This window comes from Antechinus flavipes, chromosome 2 (genome assembly GCF_016432865.1).
Source record: "Antechinus flavipes isolate AdamAnt ecotype Samford, QLD, Australia chromosome 2, AdamAnt_v2, whole genome shotgun sequence".
Taxonomy (NCBI): Eukaryota; Metazoa; Chordata; class Mammalia; order Dasyuromorphia; family Dasyuridae; genus Antechinus; species Antechinus flavipes.
This window is the reverse complement of record NC_067399.1, coordinates 674,175,625-674,202,980: the sequence shown is the minus strand read 5'-3', so window position 1 is coordinate 674,202,980 and position 27,356 is coordinate 674,175,625. Positions and strand designations below refer to the sequence as shown.

Below are 27,356 nucleotides of genomic sequence, written 5' to 3'. Positions count from 1 at the left end.
CTACATTCAAACGGGGGGAAACGACAGAGAAAGAGAAACAAAAGACAAGATAAAAAACATTTGTCAATAAAGTAATTATGCTCTCCTCAAGGAAAAGGTGCAATACAAGGGAAGCTTCCATTCTGATTTGGGAAACAATCATTCAATATTCAAGTTATCTATCTTAATACATATCTATATGAATCAAAGTTGAAGTTTTGTTTTCCTTGAAATGAAGACTTTTCTATAAAACATCTTGCCATTACTTGATTATCAACATTCAAGACATAGGAGGATAATCATCTATTTCTTCAAACATAAATATATAACTAAAATAAGTGGGCTTTCTGGTAGTGTTGTGTTGTTTTTTTTGCATTATTTCTTTTTCTACTGAACTTGCCTCAAATTCCGTTTTTTCCTCTCCTTATATTTTGCTGTTGTTCATTTTTTATCTGATCCCATTTGAAGTTTTCTTGGCAAAGATGTTTCAAGGAGTTTGTCACTTCTTTGTCCAGCTCATTTTACAGATGAGGAAACTGAGGCAAACAGGGCAAAATGACTTGTCCAGAGTCACACAGCTAACAAGTGAGTGAAGTTGGATTTGAATTCATGAAAATGAGTCTTCTTGACTCCAGGCTCAATACTGGATCTATCTCAATTGTACATAAGCTTGCCCAGACTTTCACCACCATCACAATTTTCTCCTCCTTTATTTAAACAAACCAACCTTTCATTTGGTACTGCCATCCCCACAAACTTTGGTTCTATATCTCATCCTTTTATAAACTCCATTTCCTCACTTCTCAGTATCCTGCTATCTCCTTTCTGGTCCCTTACTAAATGGAAAAACATCATTGGTAACCTTGGAGAGAGCATTTATCTCTCAACTGCAAAATCCAATGGCCCTCTCTCATCCCACTATTCAGTCTGATTTCTAGAGTTGTTTACAATATTGGTCACATCCCTTACCCAGAATGCTAGTCCCTTCCCTTGGCCATCCCCCAATGTGACCATTCCTTTTTCAGTCTCCTGTGGTAGACTATTAGCCATTTCTTGTCTATAAAGACCTGTCCCAAATCCATCTGCTTTCCCTCAATGATTTCATCACTTCCCATGAATTAAATGATCTCTCTACAGAGAACATTTCCAAATGTAAATAATATCCAACCTTAACCTCTCTCCTGAACTTCAGTCCTGTATAAACAGTTGCCTGCAGAACTGTTTGCCTGGATGCCTACTTCTGGCATTTCAAACTCACCATGTCTAAAATGAAAGTCACCTCATCTTTACCCCCAAATTCCTTCCCAGACTTTCCTATTTCATTTAAGTGCATGGATCACCATCCCTCAACTTGCATTGGTTCATGTATTCAGAAACATCCTTGACTTTTAGTCTTCTTCAATCTCTGTAACCAAATAGTTGTCAAGTTTTATTCATAGTGCTTCTATCTCTCTCTCTACTCACTCAGCATCTGGTCCGGTTCAAGCCTTCACGATTTCTCACTAAAACTATTACAATAGCCTAATTAGTTCCAAAGTTTCCATTTTCTCTCTTCAATCCATATTCCACACAATGTCAAATTAATCTTCCTAAAGAAGGCTGAGGTCTGACCATTCCATTCTCATAATTAAAGTCTTTCCTACTGTTTTTAAAATGGACAGAAAATCAAGTCAATTCAATATTCATGGTCCTCAAGTAATCTGGTTTCCTACGTCCTTTCTACATTGCAGCCAAACTAGCTTCCTACTTGGACTCCAAACCTGACATTTCATCTTTTATGTCCATCCTTGTTCACCCGAACAAGGTCTCTGCCAAGAAGTTTCTGTCTATAGTAAAAGCTTTATAATTTCCCCCCCAAAGAACATTTTCTCCTTCTTCATATTGTCTTATATGTCTTATCTATGAATGTGTCTTATCTTTCCAGTTGAATACAAGCTCTCTGAAGGCAGAAACTATTTTAATTGTTTTTGTATAGCCATCTCTTTTGCACATCAGTAGCAGGTCCTTGATACAAGCTCAATATATACCGAGTGACTGAATCATATTTGGAATAGCACACTAAAAACCCAGTCAACTCAAATTTTACAATACAAAACACTTCTCAGGTTAGTCTTTCATAAAAATAAATATTAGGTCAACTGCTACTGATAAGAAATCAGATACAGATCAGTGAAAAGCCAGCTTTATTTTTTAGAATCCAGTCAAATTTGCCAGAGAAATTCTGAAGGGGCTATTTAGGACACTGATTACTTTCTTGTCACAGAGAAGCTAGAGCCAGTTCAACAAAGTGCTGTAATAGTGGACTCTTTTCAAGATGATAAAAATCTCAGCTCAATTTTAAGAGCATTTGTTAAACTGAGATTAACCTGCTGTCTCTCTTTTACCCACATTCTCCCAAAAAGAACTAAACATACATATATATATATATATATATATATAGAGAGAGAGAGAGAGAGAGAGAGAGAGAGAGAGAGAAACTCATGATTACAAAGCAGTTTTCCAAATCTCTGTTCTAGTTCATTTTATTTTAGTCAGGCAGACTAAGGTGTATAGACAATCATATAGTATGCAAGGCACGCTTTTGAGAACAAATGATTTCAAAAGCCACCCAGGAATACTTCATGATCACACTCCATACTTATGTAATTTAGTAAGCAAAATTTTTAAATCCAATACAATGTAGTCACCTATCTATTTTAACAATAGATTTCCAGTTACTAAGTTCAAATAAAACTGGTCAATGCTGAGCCTTCACCACTCACTAAAATGACATGCTACTACAGTAATTAAGGCAGAAAAAAAACAAAAAACAAAAGAAAACTGCAAAATGCAGCTGAACTGTATAGGAAATCAAATTTCAAAGTAGCAAAAGCAGCAATGAATAAGACAGAAATTTTTTTATCCGAAATCGAAATATTCCTGATAAACATCTTTTTTAATCCAAAATCAAAACATTCCTGATAAACATCTTTTTTTTTTTAATCCAAAATCGAAATATTCCCGATAAACACCTCGAGAATTCTGATCAAGCAATGTCCGATCAAAACTCCAAGGTAGTAATTTGTTCCTTCTTTCAGGATAAGAGTGAAGATGGGAACCAGTGAGAGCAGAAGGGGGTAGGGAGAGAAAGAAGGAGATGGGGTGAGAGAAAAAGAGAGAGGGAGAGAAGAGGGAGGAGACTTCTTTTCTGACCAACACAGAAATCTGACTCAGCACTATGGACAGCTCCCCAATCTGGGCCAAAACAAAGAATTTAAGCATAGAACAGAGGAAGGGGGAGGAGGGGGAATCATGGCACCATAGCCTTAAGAGTTGGAAAGCCTCTCAGTCCTCAAGTGGTGAGGCCATTCTCTCCCCGTATAGTTAACTAAATGAGGCACTCTGGAGCCATCAGAGGCCTAGGGTCCGGCAATACCGAGTTCAAATCCTGCCTCAGGGCAAATCATCTCACCTCCCTCAGCTCACTTTGCTCCTTGTAAAATGAGGATAACAACAGGCCGAGTGCATAGAGCAGCTGGGCCAGGCAGTGGATGCAGCACCAGGCCTGGAGTCAGGAAGACTCATCTTCTTATATTCCAATCTGGCCTCAGAGACCAACTGTGTGGCCCTGGTCAGGTCCTAACCCCATTTGCCTCAGTTACTTCAGCTATTCAATGAGCTGGAGAAGGAAATGGCAGACTGTTCCAATATCTTTGCCAAGAAAACCCCAAATGGGGAAGGAACAACAACTTTGAAGGGCTTGGCATAATTACTGAACACAGCAGACAACTAATAAACGTTCGTTGCCCTTTTTCCTTTCTCTAAAGTTTAAGAATCATTATCTGGTAAAATATTTAAGAGGAACAAAACATATTGCCTGATTTTTCCAAGTCTTTTCAATGCTTAATAACCAGGATCCTTTTCTAAAATTTATGTTAAGATATTTAGTCTTGCACATGTATAACCTATATCAAAATATTTGCCTTTTTAAGGAGATAATTTGAAACTCAAAAAATTAATGTTAAAAATAATAAAAATAAATGTTAAAAATTGTTTTTACACATAATTAGAAAAAAATTAAAGTTTTCAAATAAAATTTATAAAATCAATCTTTGCATTTCCTTTTATTCTACCACCTGGAACTGCTTTATTTAAAAAAAAAAAAAAAGCAATTAAAACAAACTCAAGCAATTCTAATCCTCCCAGGTACATGGGCATACACGTACACTTACAAAAACATCTATCCTAATGCAGTATAATCCATTATAGCTTAAACCTGTCCTGAGATTCTGCCCCCCCACCCTTTATTCACCATTGATCATAATACATGACTGTATAGTCCCACTCTGAAGTAGTTTCATTTCTGTAATAAATAAACGGGAAGATACCAATCAATAATAATCTAATCACTCGAACAGTACTTTTTAAAATAAAACTACTGCTGATAACAACTATAATAATAGCTAACATTTGTAGAGCACCCACTATGTGCATGCAAAGCACTTTACAATTATTATTTCATTTGATCCTCAAGATCACCCTGATAGATGTAATCATGCCCATTTTACAGATAAAGAAACTGAGGCAAACAGGCTAATGACTTGCCCATGATCACAGAGCTACTAAATATCTGAAACTGGATTTGAATTCAAGTCTTCCAAACTCCAAGCCTTGTAGCTAATCCACTATACCACCTAACTGATGATTGTGATTTTCCTTCCAATTAGTATTCAAGATTCTATAAAATAATAAAAGTATTGATCTTATGAAAAGCATTTATTGCCCCTCTATTTTATTTTATTTTGTATTTTATTTCCCCTCTATTTTTTTTCCTTCTGCAAAATTCTTGGAGATTCAGAGCTCAAGTTCCAATCTAGTCAGCTACCAATTTCAGTGGGACCCTGAGGAAGTCAGAACTGCAAAAGCAAGGTGATACACGAGAACCTTAAAATCAAAATTCTACCTATCATCCTAGAGGAGAATATCAATGATTTGACACAGTAGCATTTGTTTATCTTTCTATTTTTAATGATTTTGTAACAAAATAGAATGTGTTCAACAATTCATTTTGTCTGGTTTCCTTAAAAAAAAAAATACACTAAATTCAACTCAATTCTTCTTGGGTAGTTTGCTATGCCAACTTGATATACTCTTTAAAATTTTCATTTCATCAAAAAATGACAAAAACTCCCGAGAGTAAATCAATTCGCAGAGAAAATGGACTTGGTCCAGCTTCCCCTTCTCTTGCCCCAGAGAGGGCAGAGCAGGCACACTAACAGCAGGGTGGTTTCCAGTTTAGAATTCACTAAAATTTCCCCATTCCAATTAAAATTCACTGGCCTTTTGAAGCAACATATGGGGCTAGCTGCCCCTTTTGCTGAAGAGTAGATGGTGCTAGTAGACATTATATCAAGCCCAGCCAAGCTTGGAATCAACTTGTTCCCACACACTATTCTCCCTCTGCCCAGTTCTGTTTTCTTCTGTATTCCCTGAATAGGAAAAGGTAAGTAATTAAGCACTGAAATGGGCTCATGTTGGGTTGCAAGTTAGAAGGGAAAATGAGAAAATGATCCCTTTATCATATGCTCTGATTATGTCTGATTTTTTTTTTAATTAATAGGGATAACAGCATATAAATATCTGAATCAACTGCAACAAAGTCTGAAGATAACAAACCCTATGGGGATATTATGTTTCTAAATAATTCCTTTCTCATACTGTGAATAATCAACAAATCACTGCTATTCCTATAATCTTAAGAAGTAATCTGTTATATCTCATTTGAAACATTATCTATACATATATATGTGTGTGTGTGTATGTATGTATGTATATATACACATACATACATAACACACTCACATCTATATAACATGTACCTTGCTGGGGCAAGGATTGTTTTTTGCTGAGGTTAAGTGATTCGCCCAGGTCACACAGCTAGGAAATATTAAGTGTCTGGGACGAGATTTGAACTCAGATCCTCCCGATTTCAGAGCTGGTGCTCTATCATCCACTGTACCATCTAGCTGCCCCAAAGATTAACTTCTAACAAAAACTGAAGGTCCATCCCTACTTTCCAACAAGTTATAAGCTTGATCTATTTATATATTTGGAAGAAAACATGCCAACTGTCCAGCAATAAAAACAACTGTCATTATCCCTTCATAAGCAAGTGAGTTAAAAAAGCTATTAAGAAAAATGTTCTCAAGAACATCCTTAATTTTTTATTATAATGTATATCATTATATTATTTTAAAAGTTAAAGGAATTGGAGAAATAACTCTTAAAGCCACCTTTAACTTAAACTGAAAAGTTGCTAATATTTAACAATACAATTCTGAAAATCTCTTCTAACAAGAAAAATTAATTTTAAAGGCATTAGCTATTCTGCATGCTGATTTTAACAAAACTATGGTGTGACAATACAAGATAATCTAATGGAGCTAGAAAGATACTACATTTATTTAGTCCGACCTTTTCATGGATCTCAGAACACATTTGAGGTCTTAGGAACTATATTTTCTAAGCAGAGGCTGCCCGTATTCAGCTCTTCTCAATTCCCAGTCCCATGTATTCTGAACACACCATGCAGCCTACATGAAGCATGTGTTTTCCTGACCAGCTTACTGCTGAAGTTTCAAATTCCAAATTTTCACACGATTCACATGCATGGAAAATGCTTAATAGTTGAGAGCCTCCAAATAATTAAACTAAAACTGTCTGTTGTTCTCAGGACCTTAAATAAAGACAAAATTTCTTTTTTAACAAACAAACAATTATTCTTCAGGGAAAAAGGAAAAACACCACAAGACTTTTTCCATTACTCATTTCCATTTTCCATGTTTTCTTTATCAGTCACAATGAATTCTCCACATGCTATCCTGAGCCTTTTAATAAAATTATTTAATTTATGAAAGTTTGGCTCATTCCCCTCCTCAAAAACTTTCAACTCCAATGAAAATTCAAGCTTCTCAGGGCATCCCATCAAGGAGCTTCCCAATCTGGCTCAAGTCTCCTAACTTTCGCCTTCCTCCAGATTCAAAGTCCCTGATCCTGCCAGGTCATCTGACTTATTTGGCACAATTCAAGCAAGACTCAAAGACCTGGACATGTCTAAACTGGCCTCCTCTGCTCTGCACTCAGCCATACTCCCCACCCAGCAGGGCAGATCAAGTGCCATCTCTTTATCAGAAGGTCTTTTTGCAATGCTGTTCTCCTCTTAGCCTAAGCTATTTGCCTTTACTACTTACGTGATCAATGATGACTGTGACTGTATCAATAACTTAAATATTAAATAAATACTTAATTATATATGTTAACAGCTTGTTTCTTTTTTCCCAACCAGTACAGCCAATTATGATTATGAGCTCCTGGTAAAAGAATAAATTATGCAGGAAAAGTACATGAAAATGAGAATTAAGAACCTTAAATTCTCCTATTTCACTAGGAAAAGTATGGCTTTCAAAAAGTAACTCCTACATTCTAGACCTCAAGTGCCAAGGGCTTAATGAATGCTCGTGGTCTTGACTTGACTTGGAATGACCGATGTTCCTCCCAGCACTGACTATAAATTCCATCACCTTTTATTTACTTCCATGATTCACTGACCAGGAATAATACTTCTTTTGTATATTCCACCATGCTCTACCACTTTTCAATTGCCCAATACATTGGAAACAAATTTAGACATTTTCTTTTCCTCCCTTTTGATACCAGTCCTATCAGATACCTTATCTAGCACCAATGGGCAACAATGAGATTACTGAGGAAGCAAACAATTAGTTTAACAAAAAATAATCCTGCACAGAAAAAAGAGGCTATAATCAACCCCTCCAAGAATCTGAGAGAATATTTGGAGAAACATTCACTGCCAGGGTTGCCGCCTCTACCTCTTCCTCCTTTCCTCTCACCAGGATTTCATGCCCACAATTGGCAGACTGCCCTAGCCGACTTAGACAATAGAGAGGCGGAAAAGGCAAGCAAACAGGGAAATGGGAAAGCCTGCCTCCACACTGTAGGGGGCAGATTCTAAGAACTGAGGAAAAAGGCTATCGCTAAGAAATATGGACAACTTGCGAGGTGAATCCATGCCCAAATCCTAAGCTGTAAAGCAAATCCAGTACAAGAAAGCATGCATTTATAAAACAAAGATATGTAGGGCTAACTAACTCTATAAAGCCTCTTTACTTTCCTAAAGAATGAACTTTTATGTTAATAATAGTTCATCATTGTGTAATGTCATTATAAGAGCCCCAATTCCCCCCCTCACATTTAGGAGCTGGGCTACCAGGGGCTGTTCAATTTCTCTCTTTGAGTTTCAGTATTCTTGTCTATAAAATTGGGATAAGACCACCCAGAGCCAAAACCACAATACCGAATCAAGAAATAATATGCTTGGTAATATTGCCATGATTTGCAGGCTTTATATAGATATTTGTCAGCTATTATTCTTAGATTTCTTTAAATATGCCCCTTCCTTAATGAATTTCAAATGATTCTATTCGCAGACAAGTCTTTAAGAGCCCCAAATTAAGAGATCACAGAGTTCTCCTGACCTGCAGTCCTACCATGTCACTCTCACAAATCCTGAGAATAACTGGCCCCCATTCCCCGGGGCAAACGTAGTTGGAATGTTCAGCCAAGAATCATCCAGAGATTCTATGGACCATGTATAACTAGGGGAGGCTTTGTTTTGCCCAGAACTGCGATCTCCTCAGGTGAGTCACTGGCCAAGCCTCCCATGTAAGATCAGCATCTGCTGTGCCAATCAATGATATTAAAAGATAACCTGTCTCTAAAGTACATATCGGAAGGGATTGGAATCCAGACTTTTCTGGGGTGGGATGCTCTCCTCCAGAGTTCAACTGCAGTTTATATACATATATATATAATATGGGAGGAAATGCAACCCAAACTTTTCAAAAAAAACCAGCAAGCATCAAGAGAGAAAGAGAGCTAAGTGTTACCCAAGGGGGAGAAGGACCACAATGACAAATTCAGAGATCCCTCTTCCCCTCTAAAAACTAAGAATAGTAGCTCAGGGTTAAGGGCCCAGAGATAAAATATTTAATAAGTTTTTTTAAAAATCACTATCTGTAGAGTAAGCGCTAAAGGAAGGGTTTGTGACCAACACATCTCCATAGGAATCTAACAAGAAAGTAGCAGTGACTCTATTTCCTACGGCCTTAAATGTCCATTCATCTAGATATTGCTTTTAACTGCCTTAAGAACCTACTATGCAAGAGCACTGGGGCACACACTGCCAATACAAAAAAGACAAATCACAATTCCTATCGCTGAAAATTCTGGAGTAAGGGAACAACGTGCCCAGACCAGTGGCAGGGATCACATGAAGGCTGAATTAGAAGCAAGGTCGAAAGAGGGAACAAGGGGCCTTATTGATCAAAGTGGACATAATGGAGAGAGACAAGAGTAGTCCCAAGGGAGGGATGCAAGCTGATGGCATGTTTAGCAGGGAGAATGGGAAGCAACTTCCAGGGGAAAGGGAGAAGGAAAAATGAAGGCCTTGGCTTTGAGCCTGGCAAATGGGAAGATACTGGTATTACCAAGAAAAAGAGACAAATCAGCAAGAACAAGCTTTAGTTGCTAATAAGGTGTTCTTGAAGAAGGAGGCAGATGAAAAGGTGGCACTACGAGACTGTAGATAAACAATGGGGAAGTGACATCCAAAGCTGTGGCAGTGCCAGAGGCTACCAATGGAGGGAAGGCAAAGAAAAGAGCTGAGAAACCCAGCACTGTCCTCGGGAGACGCTCACATCTAGAGGCCAAAAGGAGGATGAGAAAAGAGGGGGCAAAGGGAAAGTCAGAGATTTAAGCAGCGCATACTTCGTGCTGGACACTGTGCCAGGTGTTTTTGACAAGTACTATTTCATCTGATCCTGCCAACAATCCTCTAAGGCAGGTGCTGCTATTAGCCCCATTTTAGGCTGAAGAAACTGAGGCAGCATTCAGTGACCTGCTCAAGGTCACCCAGTAGCAGAGGCTGAATCTGAACATAGCCCCCCTGACTCTGGGCACAGCACTCTATGGACTGTGCCCCTAAACACAGTGTCTGGAACAGGGTATCACAATATAAATGATTAGGGAAAAGAATCAGAAAGAAATCAATGTCAGAAGTCAAGGAAGGAGCAAGTCTTAAGAGTCATCATGGAAGTGCAAAATATTAGCGAAATGCTCAGAAATGCTCCACGGCACGAAGCAGAAGTAAAAAGCTGGAGCTGAGCTCCCTCCCAGTAACCTGGGGGGTGGAATGGGCCGTGCAGGGAAGCAGGAAAGACAAAAACTAATCAGCACTAAAATAAGCAGGAAAGGCAAGGATGCCAGGGATAAGGTGGAAACTGCTATTGGGGGCAAACTACAACAAATCAGGTTAAGTCACTTGTCCAAGCTCACACGGCTAGTCCGGGTATGATACAGGGTTCGATTTGGGACTTTTTTTTAAAGCTCTACCTAGAGAGACAAATGTCCTACTAAGTTCATCGACAAGGAGCAGAGATAGAGAAGTTAATGAAAAGAGAATCTACTGACTTCCATCCCTGGGTAGTCTTAACCAAACACACAACAATGATTATTTGAATGTAACTGCCTCATATGAGAGATCCCAGGTTTTGGAAGTAGAAGGACCCCTCATTCTACAAATAGGGAAACTGAGCACCCATGAGTTAAAGTACCTCGCCTAAGTTGGTGAGTGTCAGCACTGAAATTCAAACTTAAGTTTTCTCTATAAAAACGGAAAGGTTGGGTTTGAGGTGAGGGGAGGTGTTCTGGAGGAGAGGAAGGAGAGTTGGAGGCATTTTTCTTGTGGTGAGAGGAGAGAACAGAAACAGGATCTATCAGGGAAAAAGATAAATTGGGAAGGTTAATGGGGGGTTAATGGAACACTAATCAAGAAACTCCAGGGTTGGCTGAACAAATCACCAGGCTTTTTTTGCAGGTCTCTAGGAAAGAAAGTAACATATGGAAAAGGTCTCTGGGTTTGTACCTAGTGGGGCTGTGGGGCTCTGACACTTGTCCACACTTTTCTCCCACTTGTAAAATGCTCTGATGTTACAAAAAGGCAGGCCCCCACAGGCCTCTAGGCTCCAACCTGAATCTAAAGGCCTGAGAAGCAGCTCCCAGCAACTCTTTTTAGTACAATAGTATCAAATGAAAAAAATTACAACTGCTCTTTTGTCCATAACAACTAAGTATTCAAAGAAATCTAAAACCCCCAACATAGCAATTGATGACTAGAAAATAATTTACTCATGAATGTGTTTATGTGATGATTCTGAACTCCCAAAACTTAAAAAAAAAATTAGAATATTTACACAACAATCCAATCAATATCACATGCTCACTGACTCGGCTCCTAACCAAAAATAATTGTTCATCCTGGGACATTACATCAACATTCAAGTTCCTAGGATTTCTATGAAGGATTCTCAAATCACCAAAAATCACTTCAAGCAGCATCAGCTGCCCAGGGCCTACTTACCGTCTCCATGAAGAGATTTCCAAGCCCAAACTCCTGAGTTCCAGGGCCCTACCAACCAACTGGACGTCCCAGAAATATCAACGATGTCAACAGAGTTCATGATCTTTTCCCCCAACCTACCTCTCTTCAGGCAGAATATCAATCACCATGATCCTTCTATGATTCAATCTTATAACTTGGTATGTCGCCACGTTGGATTTCCACCTCCACATCTCTCCCATGCCCCCTTCTCTCTACTCACATTGACCCAGCCTAGTTCAAGTTTTGTCAACCATGTTCTCGTTGGTTTCTCTACTCTTTGATCCATCCTGCATAAAGTGGTTTTCTTGAAGTTTAGGTCCTATCATGTCATTCCCAATCAATAAATGTCAGTTTCCAACTATCTCTAGAATCAAATATGAACTCAAATACAATATAAAATCTTCACAACTGACCCCATCCTGCCTTTCTAGCCTAGATATGTATTTATTTAAATGATCATACCTGGCCATGAATGCTTTGTAGTAAGATAGTTATCTCTCCTAAGAATATTTGCATTTTAAGCCCCGCGGTTTTAATCAACAGTTATTTAGACAAAGGGGGATATTAATTGGAGGGCCTTCTCATTGTGCACAATTGTACACATTTATTTACAGGGAACTGTTTTCAAATTTATACTGGGAAAGATGAAATCCCATTAAGTCCCAAAACAAAAGTTCTCAAATACATGCATATGAAGTGTAACCCACATATGTAGTCAAATATTTTTGGTTTAAGTTATAAAACTACTTTCAAAATTAAAAACAACATAGATGTAAGACATTCCACTGCATAAAACACAAGTATCCAAAAGATTCTTACCTGACTACATCATCGATGTTGTTCCTGTATACGCCTTCAAGTCTTTCTGCAGGAAACCCCATAGCAATGATGTTTGGATAAATATCTGAGCAGTTCAAAGTTAAGGAAATATTAAAGATATATGTGCATTTTATCCTAAGATACCAGTTGTACTATTAAACAAATTTATATCAAGGTTGTCAGTATCATTTATCAGAACAGGATGATTTTCAAAATATTAAAAAGGAAAATTAGTATCCTAAAATTAGCTCAGCAGATGAAAATAAATTCTAAAAAGTCTATTTAATCAATAATTACATATGTAAACTACATATAAATTAAATATATTGAAACCAAAAATATAAATGAACTGAATCATGGAAAAATGGTTAAAATAATTAAAAAACTTCATTCTTATGCAAACCTCCCCACCCCCATCCACACCCCCCATCTTTTAATTATAGAAAGCCATCATGCTTGTTTTTATACACTGGTGTCCATTCAAGCTGTCTCTCAGTCAAAGATTCAAGAGAACAGGGGGTCAATACTTGGGCCTCTACCCATCACAATGCATGAAAGCACAAGTCAGCCAACACAAAGCACTTTGCAGAGTGTAAGAAACACAATAAAGTGGCAATTATTACTGTTATTCATGTCACACCACAGTAAACTATACTACAAAAGCACAGGATGAGAGGGAACTGGCAAAACAAAAGGCCCTTGGAAAAAAGAGCAAGGGCTTGAGTGTTGAAATATAACCTCCAGGAGTCATAGAAGATTGGGAGGGTCTCCCAGACTGCCCTCGACCCTCATGTCTTGAGCTGGGCAGACCACGTGTGAAATGACTTGACCTTTGGACAAGACATTCAGGGAAGGAAGCTTTGCCTGGAACCCATTCAGAACATGATAACCATGATAGAGAACTGGAACCTTTGCTGTACAAGGACTGTTTTAGGGGATCTTGAGACTATTTAGCCAGGAAAAGAAGAAATTCTTAAGAACTACCCACACTCATTAAGTACAGGGAAACTCAGCTCAGAGCTAGCAGAACCCAGAACCATCAATAGGGAGAAGTTACAAAAAAAGAAGCTTAGAGCCCACGAAGAGGGAAGCCTTTCTACCAATGACTCCTCTAAAGAAATGGCTTTTAGGCTCCGCCAACTTGCCACTTTGCCGAGCACCAAGGATAGAAATTCAAAATCCAAGTGGCCAAAGGAGCTCAGAGTTTACATTCTATGAATCATGCTAAGGATTTCCTGCAAAGTTCAATGAATGAAGAGGCAGTTTGGTTCAGTGGAGTGGCTGTGCAGCCTCCGGAGTCCAGAGGCCTTAACGGGGAGAGAACAGGCTTGCTTAACAAGCATTTGGCATGTGGCAGAATCTGCAAAGCGCTGGGGAGAAAAAGAGCCTGTCTCCAAGGGGCTTACATTCTGATGGGGGAACCCCGCTGCAGACAATGGGTGTACAAACACATGTATGAGAGAGATATAAATGAAAGGTAAGGGACAATAAAGGAAGCACAAGTAGAGTCCAGGATAGTCTTTCAGGTCTAAGGTAAGCTAGAGAAAAAAGCAGGAGTCAGATGGAGCTTCTCATTCATAGACCAGTCTAGCTCTATTAAAGATCTGTGATGGAAGGGCACCTACAAGGTCCCAACAGGCTTAGAGCAGTTTTAAGCAGTTAGTGCAAGACACAAGGAAATTAGAAAGTAGAAAGGGTTAGGCCATGACTGACTTGACAGATTAGGGAGGAGTTTACACTTAATTCCCAAGAGATGGAATGGCCCTTAGAAAGAATCCCATGTTCAGTGGGTGATGATGAGAAGAACCCGGCCCAGTGGTGGCCAAGGCCGGAGAGAAAGGCACTTTCCAGGAGATCACTTCAAAATACTCCCTAAGGAATCTGCCTAGACAGCCGCTCAGGCTCCCTGCTGCTTTGAAACTTTGCCATCTCATCCTAGGCCAGTTAAGATGGCTTCCTTTAAGCTAGTCCCACAGGCCTTTATTTCACACCTTAATAAGCCATTATTGTTCATGAAGTTGAACCCTCTACTTTGAATCTTCTCATAAGAAAGTAAGAATTTGTATTCCCCTAAAGAAAAGCTTCAAAAGAAGCTTACCCAAAAAGGACTTATTAAGAAAATAATAAATAAAAAAAGAAATTTCTCCTTAAAAATCAGAGGGCATCGAAAAAATATTCATCATCAGCAATTGCTGTCTTTGTTTCACCCTGTTGGACATTGTAGGCAGCCAATCCCTTCCAATGTTCCTTTCCATTTTCACTATCCCAAGTACTTCAAAGTATTTTGGATGTAATTGTTTGTAAACTACAACTGATGTAAGAATCAGTACAGCCAACTCCCTAAACAACCGAGTCATGTTTCTAACACAATGAAACCTCACAAAGTTGCAAAATGAAAAGTTTACATCATAAAATATTTAACAATCCAATCCATCATCAAATTTGTGACAAGATTGTTAATGTAAATGTGACTTTTTGACAAATTTTTAAAAATTTCATCAAATAAAAAAACTACTAACATGTGAATTAAGACTAGGGAATCAGACATTTGCTTTCATAGCTAATTTACCATGTGAGGGTTTTTCGTAAGACCTCGGATGGCAGTATCCTACCACATCTGGGTCCTACCTCATAAATATGCCCTAAATCCAGGGCATAAACTCCGGCACTTCTCCCCTTCTTGGGTGGTTATAGGTTCTAAGGGAGGAATGACAAGGCACATAGCCATATCTGCCACTAGACCCATTTCCCCCCAAAGAAATCGTGCTCTCAAGAGCATCTGAGATCCAGGGTGGTAGTGCTGACCGACAGCCAAGACTAACACAGAATGCAGCTGAACCTACTAGGACCCCAATGTTGGTGCTTACAGATCTACAACATCACAGTTCATCTAGCATAATGAATTTCAATGGGAGGGGTCCCTGGGTAGCTTCTGACCATTTTTTAGATAACGTTATTCTTGAAAGAAAAAACACTCCAAGTTCCCAAGTTTGGGGACACAGTTGTAAAGTTGGGAAGAAATTCTGTAGTCAGGCAAACTCTTTGCTTCCTGTGACTGGACCTTGCACTGAAATACCTGCTCTTTTTGAAAGCCTACTCTGCTCTTCTCCCCCTCCCATTTTCCTATCTCTGCCTTCAAGGGCCACCTCCTCCTTGAAGCAATCAATCCCTGATAGCTCCAAGTGAAAGTGATCACTGTGGAGAGACGATTTTCATGGCATATCCATTAGCATGTAGCACACATGGTCTTGTACATAGTAAGTGCTTAATAAATGTTGAATTGCATTTATTATCTACAAATGATTTAAAATATTAGTAAAATAATATTTATATTATAAAATTAAGTTGGCTTTATGGTCATAAGAAAAAGATAGTCTCCAATTAACTAAAATTATCTATCACTTTAGGGCATGGGAGAGGATGGGGAAACAGTGTTATGAGTTAAGCGGAACTACTTGCAAAATGCTTAAGGACCCTCCTAAAAAAAGATATGGACTGGAGGAGATGGGCCATTGTGGAACAGAAGTAAGAACAAGGAATAACCAGGTAGATAGGCTTTGAACTTCCTGGGTAGATCCATTCAAGGCCAAGAGATGCAGAAGCAGCCCTCCAGCAAGTGAAGATATACAGAGGGAATTAGTGGCAAGACAACAGTCCCACCAGATGAAAACACAAAAAAGAGTTGTAGTCCACACCACTGAATGACTCAGATCAATAAGATCAGGGATGCAAGGGACCATCACAATAATTTTTATTTAAAACCAAATTATGAGTATGCCATATATATAGGAATACAGGTACTCCTGAATTTGCACAGACTCAAAAAGAAATGTGTTCTGAGCAATAATTAGGATCAAAGGACCCAGTTTGAAGACTGAGTCAGATACTTGATACCTGGGTAAACTTGGTCAAATCCTTAAATTGCCAGAGTCTGTTTCCTCTTCTGTATATCGGACAACTTGGACTAAACAATCCCTAAGGTATTTTCAAAACAGTTCTGAATCCTATGAAAGTATGTAAAAACCCATTTTTAAAATTCTGTTATTTGAAATCACAATGTACTAGAGGAATCTTGTTTTAATAAAAGCCTATTGTAAGTCAAATAATCATCTTTTAATTTACTAGTCATATTCTTATTTCTTTATAATTCATTTCTTTAAAACAAGGTAAACTTCTAGGATCATAAACACATGGACATTCCCAATTCCAAAAGTATGCTATATGTTAAAATAAACTTTTAAGAATTATGTCTATTCTAACTCCAAAGGACTATGATGAGAAATGTTCTACACCTCAAGAGAATTGATGATACAGATTAGGTTTTTTTCATTATTTTATTTCTCCTGGGTTTTTTGTGTTTTCTTTTGTAATATGATGTTCTGTATAGTTGCACATGTATAATCAATATCAAATTTACTTAATTTCTCAAGGAAGAAAGGAGATGGAAGGAAGAGAATTTGGAACTCAAAATTTTTTTTAAATTAATGTTTAAAATAATTACATGTAATTGGGAAATATTTAATGAAATAAGAAAAAAAAGAAATCATGTCTATTCACCAATAATATTCCATCTTATTACACTGCACTTTATTAAAGAAAACAAATTACCAATACTTACAGGGAATCATAATAAAATATTAATTATCCAAAACAAAAGCTACGAATCAAAATTTGCAATTAGCCAATCAACCTTTAAGAGTGAAAAAAAAAATCTACATATATGGATTCTCATAAGGAAGCTCTAAAGCTCTTATAAGATACCAAACTTAAAAAAGCAGTAGCTCCAATAGAAATCTGGAGTAATTGTGACTCCAGCTCTGTACTTACAGAGGTTCTTTGATATTTTCATTTCTATCTTTATTTAAACCTACTTAGCAAATATTTTCCAATTACCCCATTTTGAAAGTCACCCCCTGTATAATCCTAATTCAATCCTAACACTTCTGAAATAAACCCGTTACTTTCAGGGTCTCATGCTAGGGCTGATTTAAAACAAAAAAAACAGTAAATTGAGCCAAGGCAACTAAGTGGACAGCAGAAAAAGCACTAAGCCTGGCTTCTGGAAGTCCTGGATTCAAGTATAACCTCAGACATTCTTTGCTTGCTAACTGTATGACCAAAGGCAAGTCACTTAACCTGTTTGCCTTGGTCTCCTCAGCTGTAAAATGAGGAAAATAAAAGTATCTCCCTTGTAGGTTGTTGTGAGGAACAAACAAGATGCTACTCAGTGCCTGGCACATAGTAGGTACTACATAAAAATGTGTATTCCTCCCCTACCTTCACTTTTACCTATATTCAGGAAACTGGGGGAGATGCACATCAGAAAATCAGTTCCAGAGTGGACTGCCAATCATAAAGCTTGACCTGGAGGGAATCTCAGGGACCATTAGATAGTCCAACCCCTCACTTTAAAGAGGAAAAAAATCGAAGCTCAGTACCAGTAAGAGACCTGCCAAGTCCGTTAAGTTGAAGTCTCAGAAGAAAGATCTGAGTTCAGTCTTCTGATTTCACAGCCAGGGAGCTCAGCACTACACTGGAGACTCTCCTGCTGAGCTGAGCAGCCGGGCAAGCAACAACATACTGAAGCCCAAAGGGGGCTTAGGGCTGGACGGAGAGATCTGGCAATGCTCAGAGAGCTTTGGGACACAAACACCCACCTACAAAGACAGTGTAGAGAGAAGAGGTCCTGTGGTGGAGGGTCCTCAAAGCTGAGAAGGCTCCTCCACCACAGGGAGGTAGGAGACTGATGAGGATTAAGCAAAGGAGAAGAGCTGAGCTGCCAAGCAGGCAGAGGTCAGGAAAAGCAGAGGGAGGAGGCTGCTTAATGGTAGGAAAGCAACTGAGAATCCAAGTCAGAGAAGCCTAGCTGGACGGAGCAGCTAAGAGACGATTAGGAGCCCCAAAGAGCACAATCTCAGGGGTTATGGAGAGGCTCAAATGCCACATCACAGGAGACTGAGTAATGACCAGTGAGCGAAAGGGAATGAGGGCCATGATTTGCTTTTTCCCCTCCCAGTCCCACCTGTTATCCTAGGGAGCTTTCTAATGTCTCTGCTTCTTCAAGATTTTACTCTTCCCCATGCGACTGTCTGCTTCAGTCTCAAGGGGAAAAAAAACAACAACAAAAACTTTGTCCTCGTATTTGGATAAGGCTCTTTCAAAGCACACTAGACATGGAGTCATTTGGGACGGGTTATTCTGCTGAAGATCTGTGCTGAAAGACAATGAATGTTGGTGTCTAGATGTTGCCAGTTGGTAAAGTAGCCTATAACAAAGCCTTTACTATTTGATGAATGATGCATTCAGTTACTCAATATAAAACTCACATGAGACAAACTCTTTCCCCAAAAAATCTTAGAATCTAAAAATGACTGGGGGGAGAGGGGGAGGGGGATAAATACCAAACAAGACTGGGTTTTTTTTTTAAATTTCCCTTTTCTCCAAAACAGGAATGAGAAACTAAGTAACTTAACAAAGCTCAAGGAAAATACAGGTTATAGTTAAAGAAAATCCAACAGAAGATAGAAATCCTAAATGTTGCGTTACTGCAACATTTTAGAACCTACTGTGTGCAAAAGCATTCCATCTTAGACATAAGAGACAGTAGGAGACAGCTTCGAGAGAAGATTAGCAGTCACGTGACTGAGACTTGAATTCGAGTTCTGATCGTGGCCGTGGCAACAGCGGGCAAATCGCTGAATTATTCTGGATCTTGATATCCTCATCTTGAAAATGAGAATATTGCATTCAGTACCAACATACAAGTGGGATGAAAACACTTGGGAAATGAATGTTATCAATACTAAGATATATCAGTGGCCAAAGATCAACAGGGCTGGGTGATTCTTACCCCCAGGAGCTTTTAATCTAAGATAGGAGGTGAGACAAACACAAATAAAGGCAATAGAAATAACATCAAGTACAAAAGAGAAGTCCAAACAAAATGTTATCGGAAATTTAAAGAGGCCTAACACTGACTTCCAGATGGAGGAAACCAAGAAGGCAGCCTGCAAACATACAATGTTTCCCCAACAACAAGACAAGTTCACATTTCTATCACACCTGTTGTCCCAGTTTAAAAAGCAGAGGAATCTCCAAGAAAATGTGAATAGTCATATAAATATTTGGTTTTAACAGACTGGTCTCTTCTCCATAGAAAATTATATCTTCCAGTGCATTTTATCCCATTATTTGTCTGAATTGGAAAAATTAACCAAGTCTTGCGGCTGTCAGTTTTGAATTCAGATCTATGCGCCCACCAGCAGCTCTAGAACCTGGCAGGAGATTTTCTTCTGAGTTTTAACAGCTCTTTAGATAAGATAATGCTGGGCTTCAGCTGCCAGTGTGCACCTGCCAAGCTGTGGAACCTTGGAAACACCATAATCTCCAATCTCTTCAGTCTCTGAAATGAGCCACTACCTACTCTTACTATGCTACCAAATGGAAATGCACTTTCTAAGTTGCAAAGGGTACAAATATAAGTAGTATTTTAAACTATCGGTTTTTCTTAAAACTTAATTTGATTACAGAAATTATTATAAAAATCACCTCAGAGTTTTTGTGCAGAAAGAACTTGATTCTTAAAAATCACTATATAGATATTATTTTAAGTTAATGTTATTAAAGCAATACTACATTTAATAATGTAAGATGACATTAGCTTGGTACATAATTTTTTTCTAGTTATTAATGTCTTTATACTGAATTATCACAAAACTAATTGCCAATCAAAAATCATTTGGACCTAACAGATTCTTAAAACTTAAAAATAACATTTTTAATAGATTTTGTCTCTATACCAAATACTCAAATCTCCAAGCTTCATATAGCAAAATGCTTTCAAAATAGGACAAGCCCAATTCAGGATTTAACCAAAAAGACACGGTGCATCTTCACTCCTGTTATTTTGCCAAGTTCTCCTCCAGTGCCTCCTCTCTGGAGATCATCTCCAATTAATCCTGACTCTAGCTGATTTCATTAGACTGGGAGCACCTTGAAGGCAGGCCTAGTTGTTGTTTTTCTTAGTAGTGTCTGGCACATAGTAGTCATTGAATAAATATTTATTGACTAGAGCACCACACACAAGATCACAGACCCAAAACTGGAAGGGACCACGCTGGCTCTAGAGTCCAACTCCCTCATTGACACTTTTAACTACAAAAATCAGGGAGTTATGAAAAACATTAATTAATACCTCCTAGTTGGGAGTCAAAAAAGACAAAAAAGATCAAGATTTTTTAATTCACTTGAACAGCTCAAAAACTTAGAAAGACTTACAAAAAGCAGTTCAGTGCATCATCAAGCAAGAGCAAAGGATGAAAACAGGTACAATCCACCGGATTTAGTGAATGCAATCAGAAATGCTTTACCTCAAAATGGGGCCTATGGAATGGCTGAAATCCAAGAATGGAATCAAAAGGCTTCCATGAATGACACTTATGTAAATTCAGCCAAACAATGTTAGTTAATTTTTTTAAAGCACCAAATAGCAAAGTCATGTGGATTTGTTTGTAGAAATGAATTACAAACAAACTTTTAATAGATGTTATCTCAAATTCTCTTTGATACTACACGAAGAAAAATTCTGAGAGAGAGAGGAAAAATGAGAGCGAGAGAGATAAAGAACGGTATCAGGAGAGACCAAAGTGACACAAGAACAGCCAGAAGTTCATACACATCAACCCTGTCAACCTTGTCTTCATTTGGCTGCTACTAGAACTGAAGCAAAAATACTTGGAGAGTGTCCCCAGCAGAGACACTTAGATCTTAACATTCATATTCAACTACAAAAAAGCCATTATTGTATCCACCTGGGGAGAACATTATAAAAGAATAATAGCAGGACAGTAATTTCTCTGAGGACCATTTCTACCGGAACTCCATAGAAAAAAATGAGACTATCATGATGATGAAAAAGAAGTGCAGTACTCTAGCAAAAAGATGAGCTTTCCTCACATTCTCAGAACCTCTGCCCTCAGTGTCATATCAAACAAGAAGTGAGCCCATCTCCGTCAAAGATCATTGCTCACTTGTTTCATTTTCCCCTTAAGCCTCGTTCTATTCATTCCTTCTTTCTCCATTTAGCTTATTTATTCTCATCTTTGTTTTACATTACAGAGATTCACATTTGGCTCCACACAGATTTTTTTTTTTTAACACTCAAGACTTCAATAAACTGATGAATGTAAAATAATTCTTTATATTAATCTATTTTCATATTAATAGATAAATTACTTTTATATATGAGGCTATGTATATACAAAGTATAAAAATTCACACATTATAAAATATATTTCATTGTTGTTTTTTTCCCAACAGAATAGATTTGCTTCTTCCAATGTTCCAATGATTCCGGTGGAGAGGGTTCTGGGTTTTCAAAGGTTATGACCCTGTGGCCACAGCTGACAGATACCATCAAGCTAGAAGGGCTGCAAGTACAGGCCAACTGACAACAAAATCTGAGAATCGGACTCAAGAGGAAGGCAGACAGTCTGACAAGGCTGTCCCTAACCCCTAAGCTTTCAGGCCAGAGGAATTCACAAAACTAGTAAGAGTAGATGGTTTGAACCAACACCCAAGGATAAAGTCCGGCCCCACCCTCCAGGAAATCACTTTCCCTACCCAATCACCTAATCATAAGGAAATTAAATCAGCCTTTGACACCTCCATCACATTTTTAAGGATGATATATAGCAAAGGCTGCATGCGATTTATTTCTTTAATTAAAGCTAAAAGAAGTTAGGACGACAAAAATTAAACAGATTGAAAATGCTAGCAACCTTAACCTTCTGGTCAAAGTATCCTAATAATATGTATTTCAACTAATTTAATGTTGTGGGCTTTTTTTTTTTTTTTTTTACAGTAGGCATTTGGTAATTATGTAATAATGTAACTACAACCGCTCACACTACATCTGTAAACCACGAAATGTTTTAAGTTGCCCAACTAACTGGTTTTTAACGAGTACACCCAATAATTACCCTCTTCCATCTCTGGATGAATATGATAAGAATGGTTTCCTGTTTCAGAACAGTGCTACTGTTTAAAAAAAAAAAAAAAGGAAAAGAAAGAAAGAAATTAAAAGAGGGAGAGGGGGAGGAAGGGACACAGAGGGAGGGGTAATGATGGGAGGGAAAAGGAGAGAGGGAAAGCAAGAAAAAGGGAGAGGGGGAGGGAGAAGAAGGAAAGGAGCGGAGGGAGGAGAGAGACAGTCCCATTTTGCTAAAAAAGTAGACAAGACTAAAAGGAGGCTCACTTATTTGTAGCTTTAAAGTATTTTTCTCTGAAATAAAAGCCATGCTTCACTCACTCTCATCCAAAGCAGCTAACTAAAATCTTAAGTTTGGGGGTTCCTATATGATTAGGCCTCTAAATCCTGTACTCAAAAATTCTCCAGGGGTGTGAGAGAGAGGAGGCCACTGAATGTACTGAACAGAGAATTTCCCCCCCTATTTTCTAATACAAAGATTGCAGAGTCCTAAATTTCTAAAAGAACCAAAAGCAGATTTTTCTACAAATTGTTTTAAGAACATTTTTCCTAAATGTCTTAATTTGAAAACAAAAAAATGACACCCAAACACTTCAAATGAGAATGTGCTAGCTTACTTCATTTGCATTTATTTTACAATGAAATCAAGACCATTTTGCATGTTTGTATTTTACTAAGACACAGCTTGGGCCCCAGACAAAATACTCTGGTCCTCATGGTTTTCAATGTCCCAGGGAGGCTGGCAATCCAGACTGTGGTCTAAGTAGAAGGGTCATTTTTTAAAGGGTTACAGGTGAGGAAATAGCCAGATCAGTTATTAGGCTGCTTTAAAAGCCCATCTGTCTCCCTCGCACAGAGCCCTGCCCTGATTCTAGCAGGACCAGCTGACATTTTAATACCAACTTGTACTTCCTAGTCATTCCAGCATAATAGTCCTCTGCACTTTAATGGAACAAACCAGTCAGGTCACTCAGCTCTAATTTATCTGAGTACCTCCAATATGTCGGGAATAGGAGTACAGAGCTCTGGGGACCCAAAGAACAGTTCTCCCTGACCCTCCCCACCACCCCAAGTCCCTCCTCTCAAGGAGCTCACAGCTGCATGGGGCAGACATGTAGGCAGACAGCTGTGCGAGACCGAAACAGGGCGACCTGGGGGCCCAGGCCGTGGGACCCACTACTGAGAGAGGCTGCGCCTTCGGCCGGGACCTGAGGGAAACCAGGCAGGACAGGAGGCAAGGCTGAGGAGGGAGAAAGTTCTAGATATCACAGGCAGGACTGCAAACACTCAGAAGCAGGAAATGGAGGGTCTTGTTCGAGGAACAGGAAGAGCGCCCGGCCGGCCCGACAAGATTGGAAAGCTGGAACCGGCCCAGGTTCCAAAGAATCCCTGATCCTAAGCAAAAGGAAAGCCTCTAAAAGAGGGCAGTGATATGGTCAGAGCTGCACTTTAGGAGGATCTGACTGACAGACGAGGGAACACTGGACTGCCAGGGGAACAGCCGGGGGGGAAAAGGGGGGGAGAACGCCCCCTCTCCCCCAGTGATTACTGCAAGCCTGAAGCTAGGAGGAGGGGGCTGGTGGGGGGGAATGGTGCCAGTGTCAGAGATCCCGGGCACAGGGGAGATGCTACAAAATAAGCCTCAACAGGACCTGGCATCTGCCCGGCTCTGGGGGGTGGAGATCCCTGTGGGGTGGGAGAAGGCAGGGCCGGGGAAGGCTGCTGGAAATAAAAGCGGCACAGAACCGCCAAGGACGAGCAGGGAGTCTGGGGGAGAGTCATGAGCGGTTCAGCTGGACCAGACAGAGTAAGGAGAGGGAAGTCTGCAAAGCGAACAGCCAAGTCTGGGAAGGTCCTTGAATGCCAAACAAGAGAGTCTAAACTGGACTGAAAAGCAAGAGAAATCACTGAAAGATAGTGAGTATTAGTATGGGGGAGGGGGGAAGACGGGCACAGGCTGCTCTGGAGAAGATCCTGGCTTCCAGAAATGATCCACAAGAGGAGAAGGGAAGGAGAACTCCGGCTCCACAAGGGACCACTGGCCTTTCCCAAGTTTTTTCTCAAGGTCACTCCCACTTCTAAGCCTCTACCATCCTCCAGGGCCACATCTCTACTGTCCAGAAGTGAATGGGTCTTTGGCCATCCCTGATCATCTTCACATGCTCACAACCTTCCTACTATAAAGGGGTGTCCCTGACTCTGTCCTCCCAAAAGAGCTTCATGAAGGTAAAAGTCCCTCTTCCTCAGCATTGCCTCCTCTGTACAAGACATAGATGAGGATCCGGTCAATCACACAGTTACATGGGGCTTACAAACTTTTCCTTCCCAACAACTTCTTAAGGTACAAGACTGAGCTATTATTATGTTTATTATACAGGAAGAAAAAAAAAAAACAGATTCAGAAAAGTTGTGACTGGAGTATAACATCTTCAGTTCTGGATCCTACATTTTACAAACCTCGATAAAGTGGAGTGTCCACAGAAGTCAACTGGGATGTCAAAAGACCTTAAGTCTATGTAACATGTTAGCCATAAAAATAGCTAACATTTTAGAAATCTTTAAGGACTGCCAAATACTTTATGTATGTATTATTGAATCTGATCCTCACAATAACTTTTTGAGGCAGGTACCATCATTATTTCCCTCTTCCAGATGAAGAAACTAAGGCTGAGAGAAGGTAAGCCATTTGCCCAGTATTACAAAGCTAGTATATATCTAGGGAAGGATCTGAATTCGGTTTTTCTACTTCCCAGGTCCAATATTCTGGGGACAGTTAGCCTGGGGGTGGAGAGACAGACAGGGAGGGGGTGGAGAAAAAGAGGTAATTAAAGCTGTCTTTAAAGACCCTTCCTATGGAAGACCGATAAGACAGATCCCATTCAGCATAGAACTTCAGTAGGAGGAGTGAGGGGTCCATGTGTATTGAAGTCAGGAACAACTGCCAGATGATCCAGAAATCCTCAATTAGAGTAAACTACAAAGGGAATGTTATCCCTTTGAAAGGCTAGATGGTCTGTGGAATCTGTTGCAGAAGGGACTCTTGTTAACTAGAGCTTAGATGAAAAGATGGTGACCGTGGAGGCTTTCCACCTCTAATGTGATCTGACCAATCTCGCATGGCCTGATGGAAGTAGGACTAAAACCCCAGATTTTGTTCCATCAAGGGGATTGTCCATTATATTGGGTACTAATAATTTTAGCAGTAGAGACTTCTACTCAAACACAAATGCTGCATGGGTTTCTTCACTTTCCTTTTTTTTTTTTTTTAAAGACCTTCTTTTCCCCAATCCTCCACACTGTCTAATAAATAAAATCCAGCAGTATTACTAACTCCAAGAGCGAGAGAGGCCTGATCTTAGAACTAGGAAGATCTGAATTCTGACACAGAAAGACTATTGTACTCTCTCTGATAACCACTCAAAGCCCAAAGCTCTCTAAGATCCAAATGCAGAGATACAAAGGTACCAAAGAGCTCCCCTATCAATGAAATCACAGCTCCAGTACCTCACTCTTATTTCCCTTCTTCTGTAGTCATAACTGAACAAATGCTAATAATTAGGGCAATTCTGTCAACGAACAATCAATAAAATCAGCGTCCAAATCACTACCAATGGCTTGGACTTCAAAAAAAGATAAAAAGATGCTGACATTCTTCACTTAGCAAATGTCAAAGTATTGCAAGGACATCTGATACAGCTAAAGTGCTATTTGCCTTTATGACAAACCTTGGTAAGTAAAACCAGCCAATTTATTGGCAAGCCAAAGAAATATATCAAGTCTAAGTACACACTAAAGGTTCACTAAAGAAAAAGCAAAAATCACCTTAGAAGTCATAAAAAAAAATCTGGAAGATCATACTTTTCAAGTACAAAAGTAAAAGTAACAATCTCATACAGCAACCAACTCATACTACTCAAGGAAGAAGAAAAGCAACAAAATAAGAGTAAAAAAAAAAAATAAGAGTATAAAAATTATAAATCAGTAATAAACATAAAAACAAGATGTCTTCTGCAGACATCATATAGTAATTTTAAAAACATAATCAAATGTAAGCCCAGTTTAAGTTACAAAATAGTACTGCTTTTCTCTAAGTGAATCAGAGAAAATGGCTAAAGATTCCAAAAATGTATCTATTACTTTCAATAGTTTAATGATTTATGTTTTAAATGTCGGTCACCCGTCCCTCCTCCAAGGCCTATCCAAAATCCCTCGAAGGCTAAACCAGTGGTTTCAAATTTCACAATGCTGCCCCTTAAATAACAGAAATAGGTCTGCGCTGCTGTGCCTAGACTCCAAAGACTTGACAGCTCCCCAAGGCCCTTAGAAAGCTAGTGCTCCTATACCATGACAGGGTCAATTAACAACAGGCAAGACTGCAGTAACACAGAGGAAAAACTGAGGGAAGAAATCCACTTAATACAGTTAACAAAAATATTTGCAGTAGAAGTCAAAGATCTTCCAATGCTTAAATGATCTTAAGCTTACTTCTAAATATACATCATAGAGCAAAAGCATCAAATGTAACTTTACTTTTTGAAACTAAAATAAGACAATGAAACCTTAGTCACTCTCAAAATAAAAGTGCTAAATAAAGTCAATTTTCAAACAAAATACTGAAGTTGTTATAGACTTTAACAAAATTATTTCCAATCTTAGTTTTGCATTCTCTGCAACATATCCAGATTTATTTCTCAATCATCAAGCAATGTTAACTCCAATAGAAAAAGTTTGTTCTCTTTAACTTAAATGTACCCTTAGCTTTAAAAAAAAAAAAAAAAAAATAGGGAAAGAAGGGAAGAAAAAGAAGTAGTTGCAAAATCAAGTGAATTATTATCATAACAAACAACCTGCTCTTAGAATATTTTTTAGTCAAAATCTCCTGTCCTTAAGAAACAACAACAACCCAAAAAAACCAACAAAATCTGAGTAGCTACTTTTTGGCACTTCCAACACTGACCAAATGGAAATAGCATTACGTTATTCTAAAAATTTCAAATTAAATTTCTAATTTAAATAGAACACTCTAAATCGATGAACTCAAAACTATCTAAATATTTATGGTCCTATAATATT

The 27,356-nt window shown here is 38.8% G+C and overlaps 1 protein-coding gene across 1 annotated transcript in view; it reads right to left on the bottom strand.

Annotated features, from left to right (window-relative positions):
- Window positions 1-27,356, bottom strand: part of PTEN (phosphatase and tensin homolog) — a 72,930-nt gene that overhangs the window by 33,987 nt on the left and 11,587 nt on the right. The window contains exon 2 of the mRNA XM_051982651.1: window positions 12,296-12,380. Within this exon, the coding sequence (XP_051838611.1) occupies window positions 12,296-12,380 (85 nt within the window). The remainder of the gene's footprint in view (window positions 1-12,295; window positions 12,381-27,356) is intronic.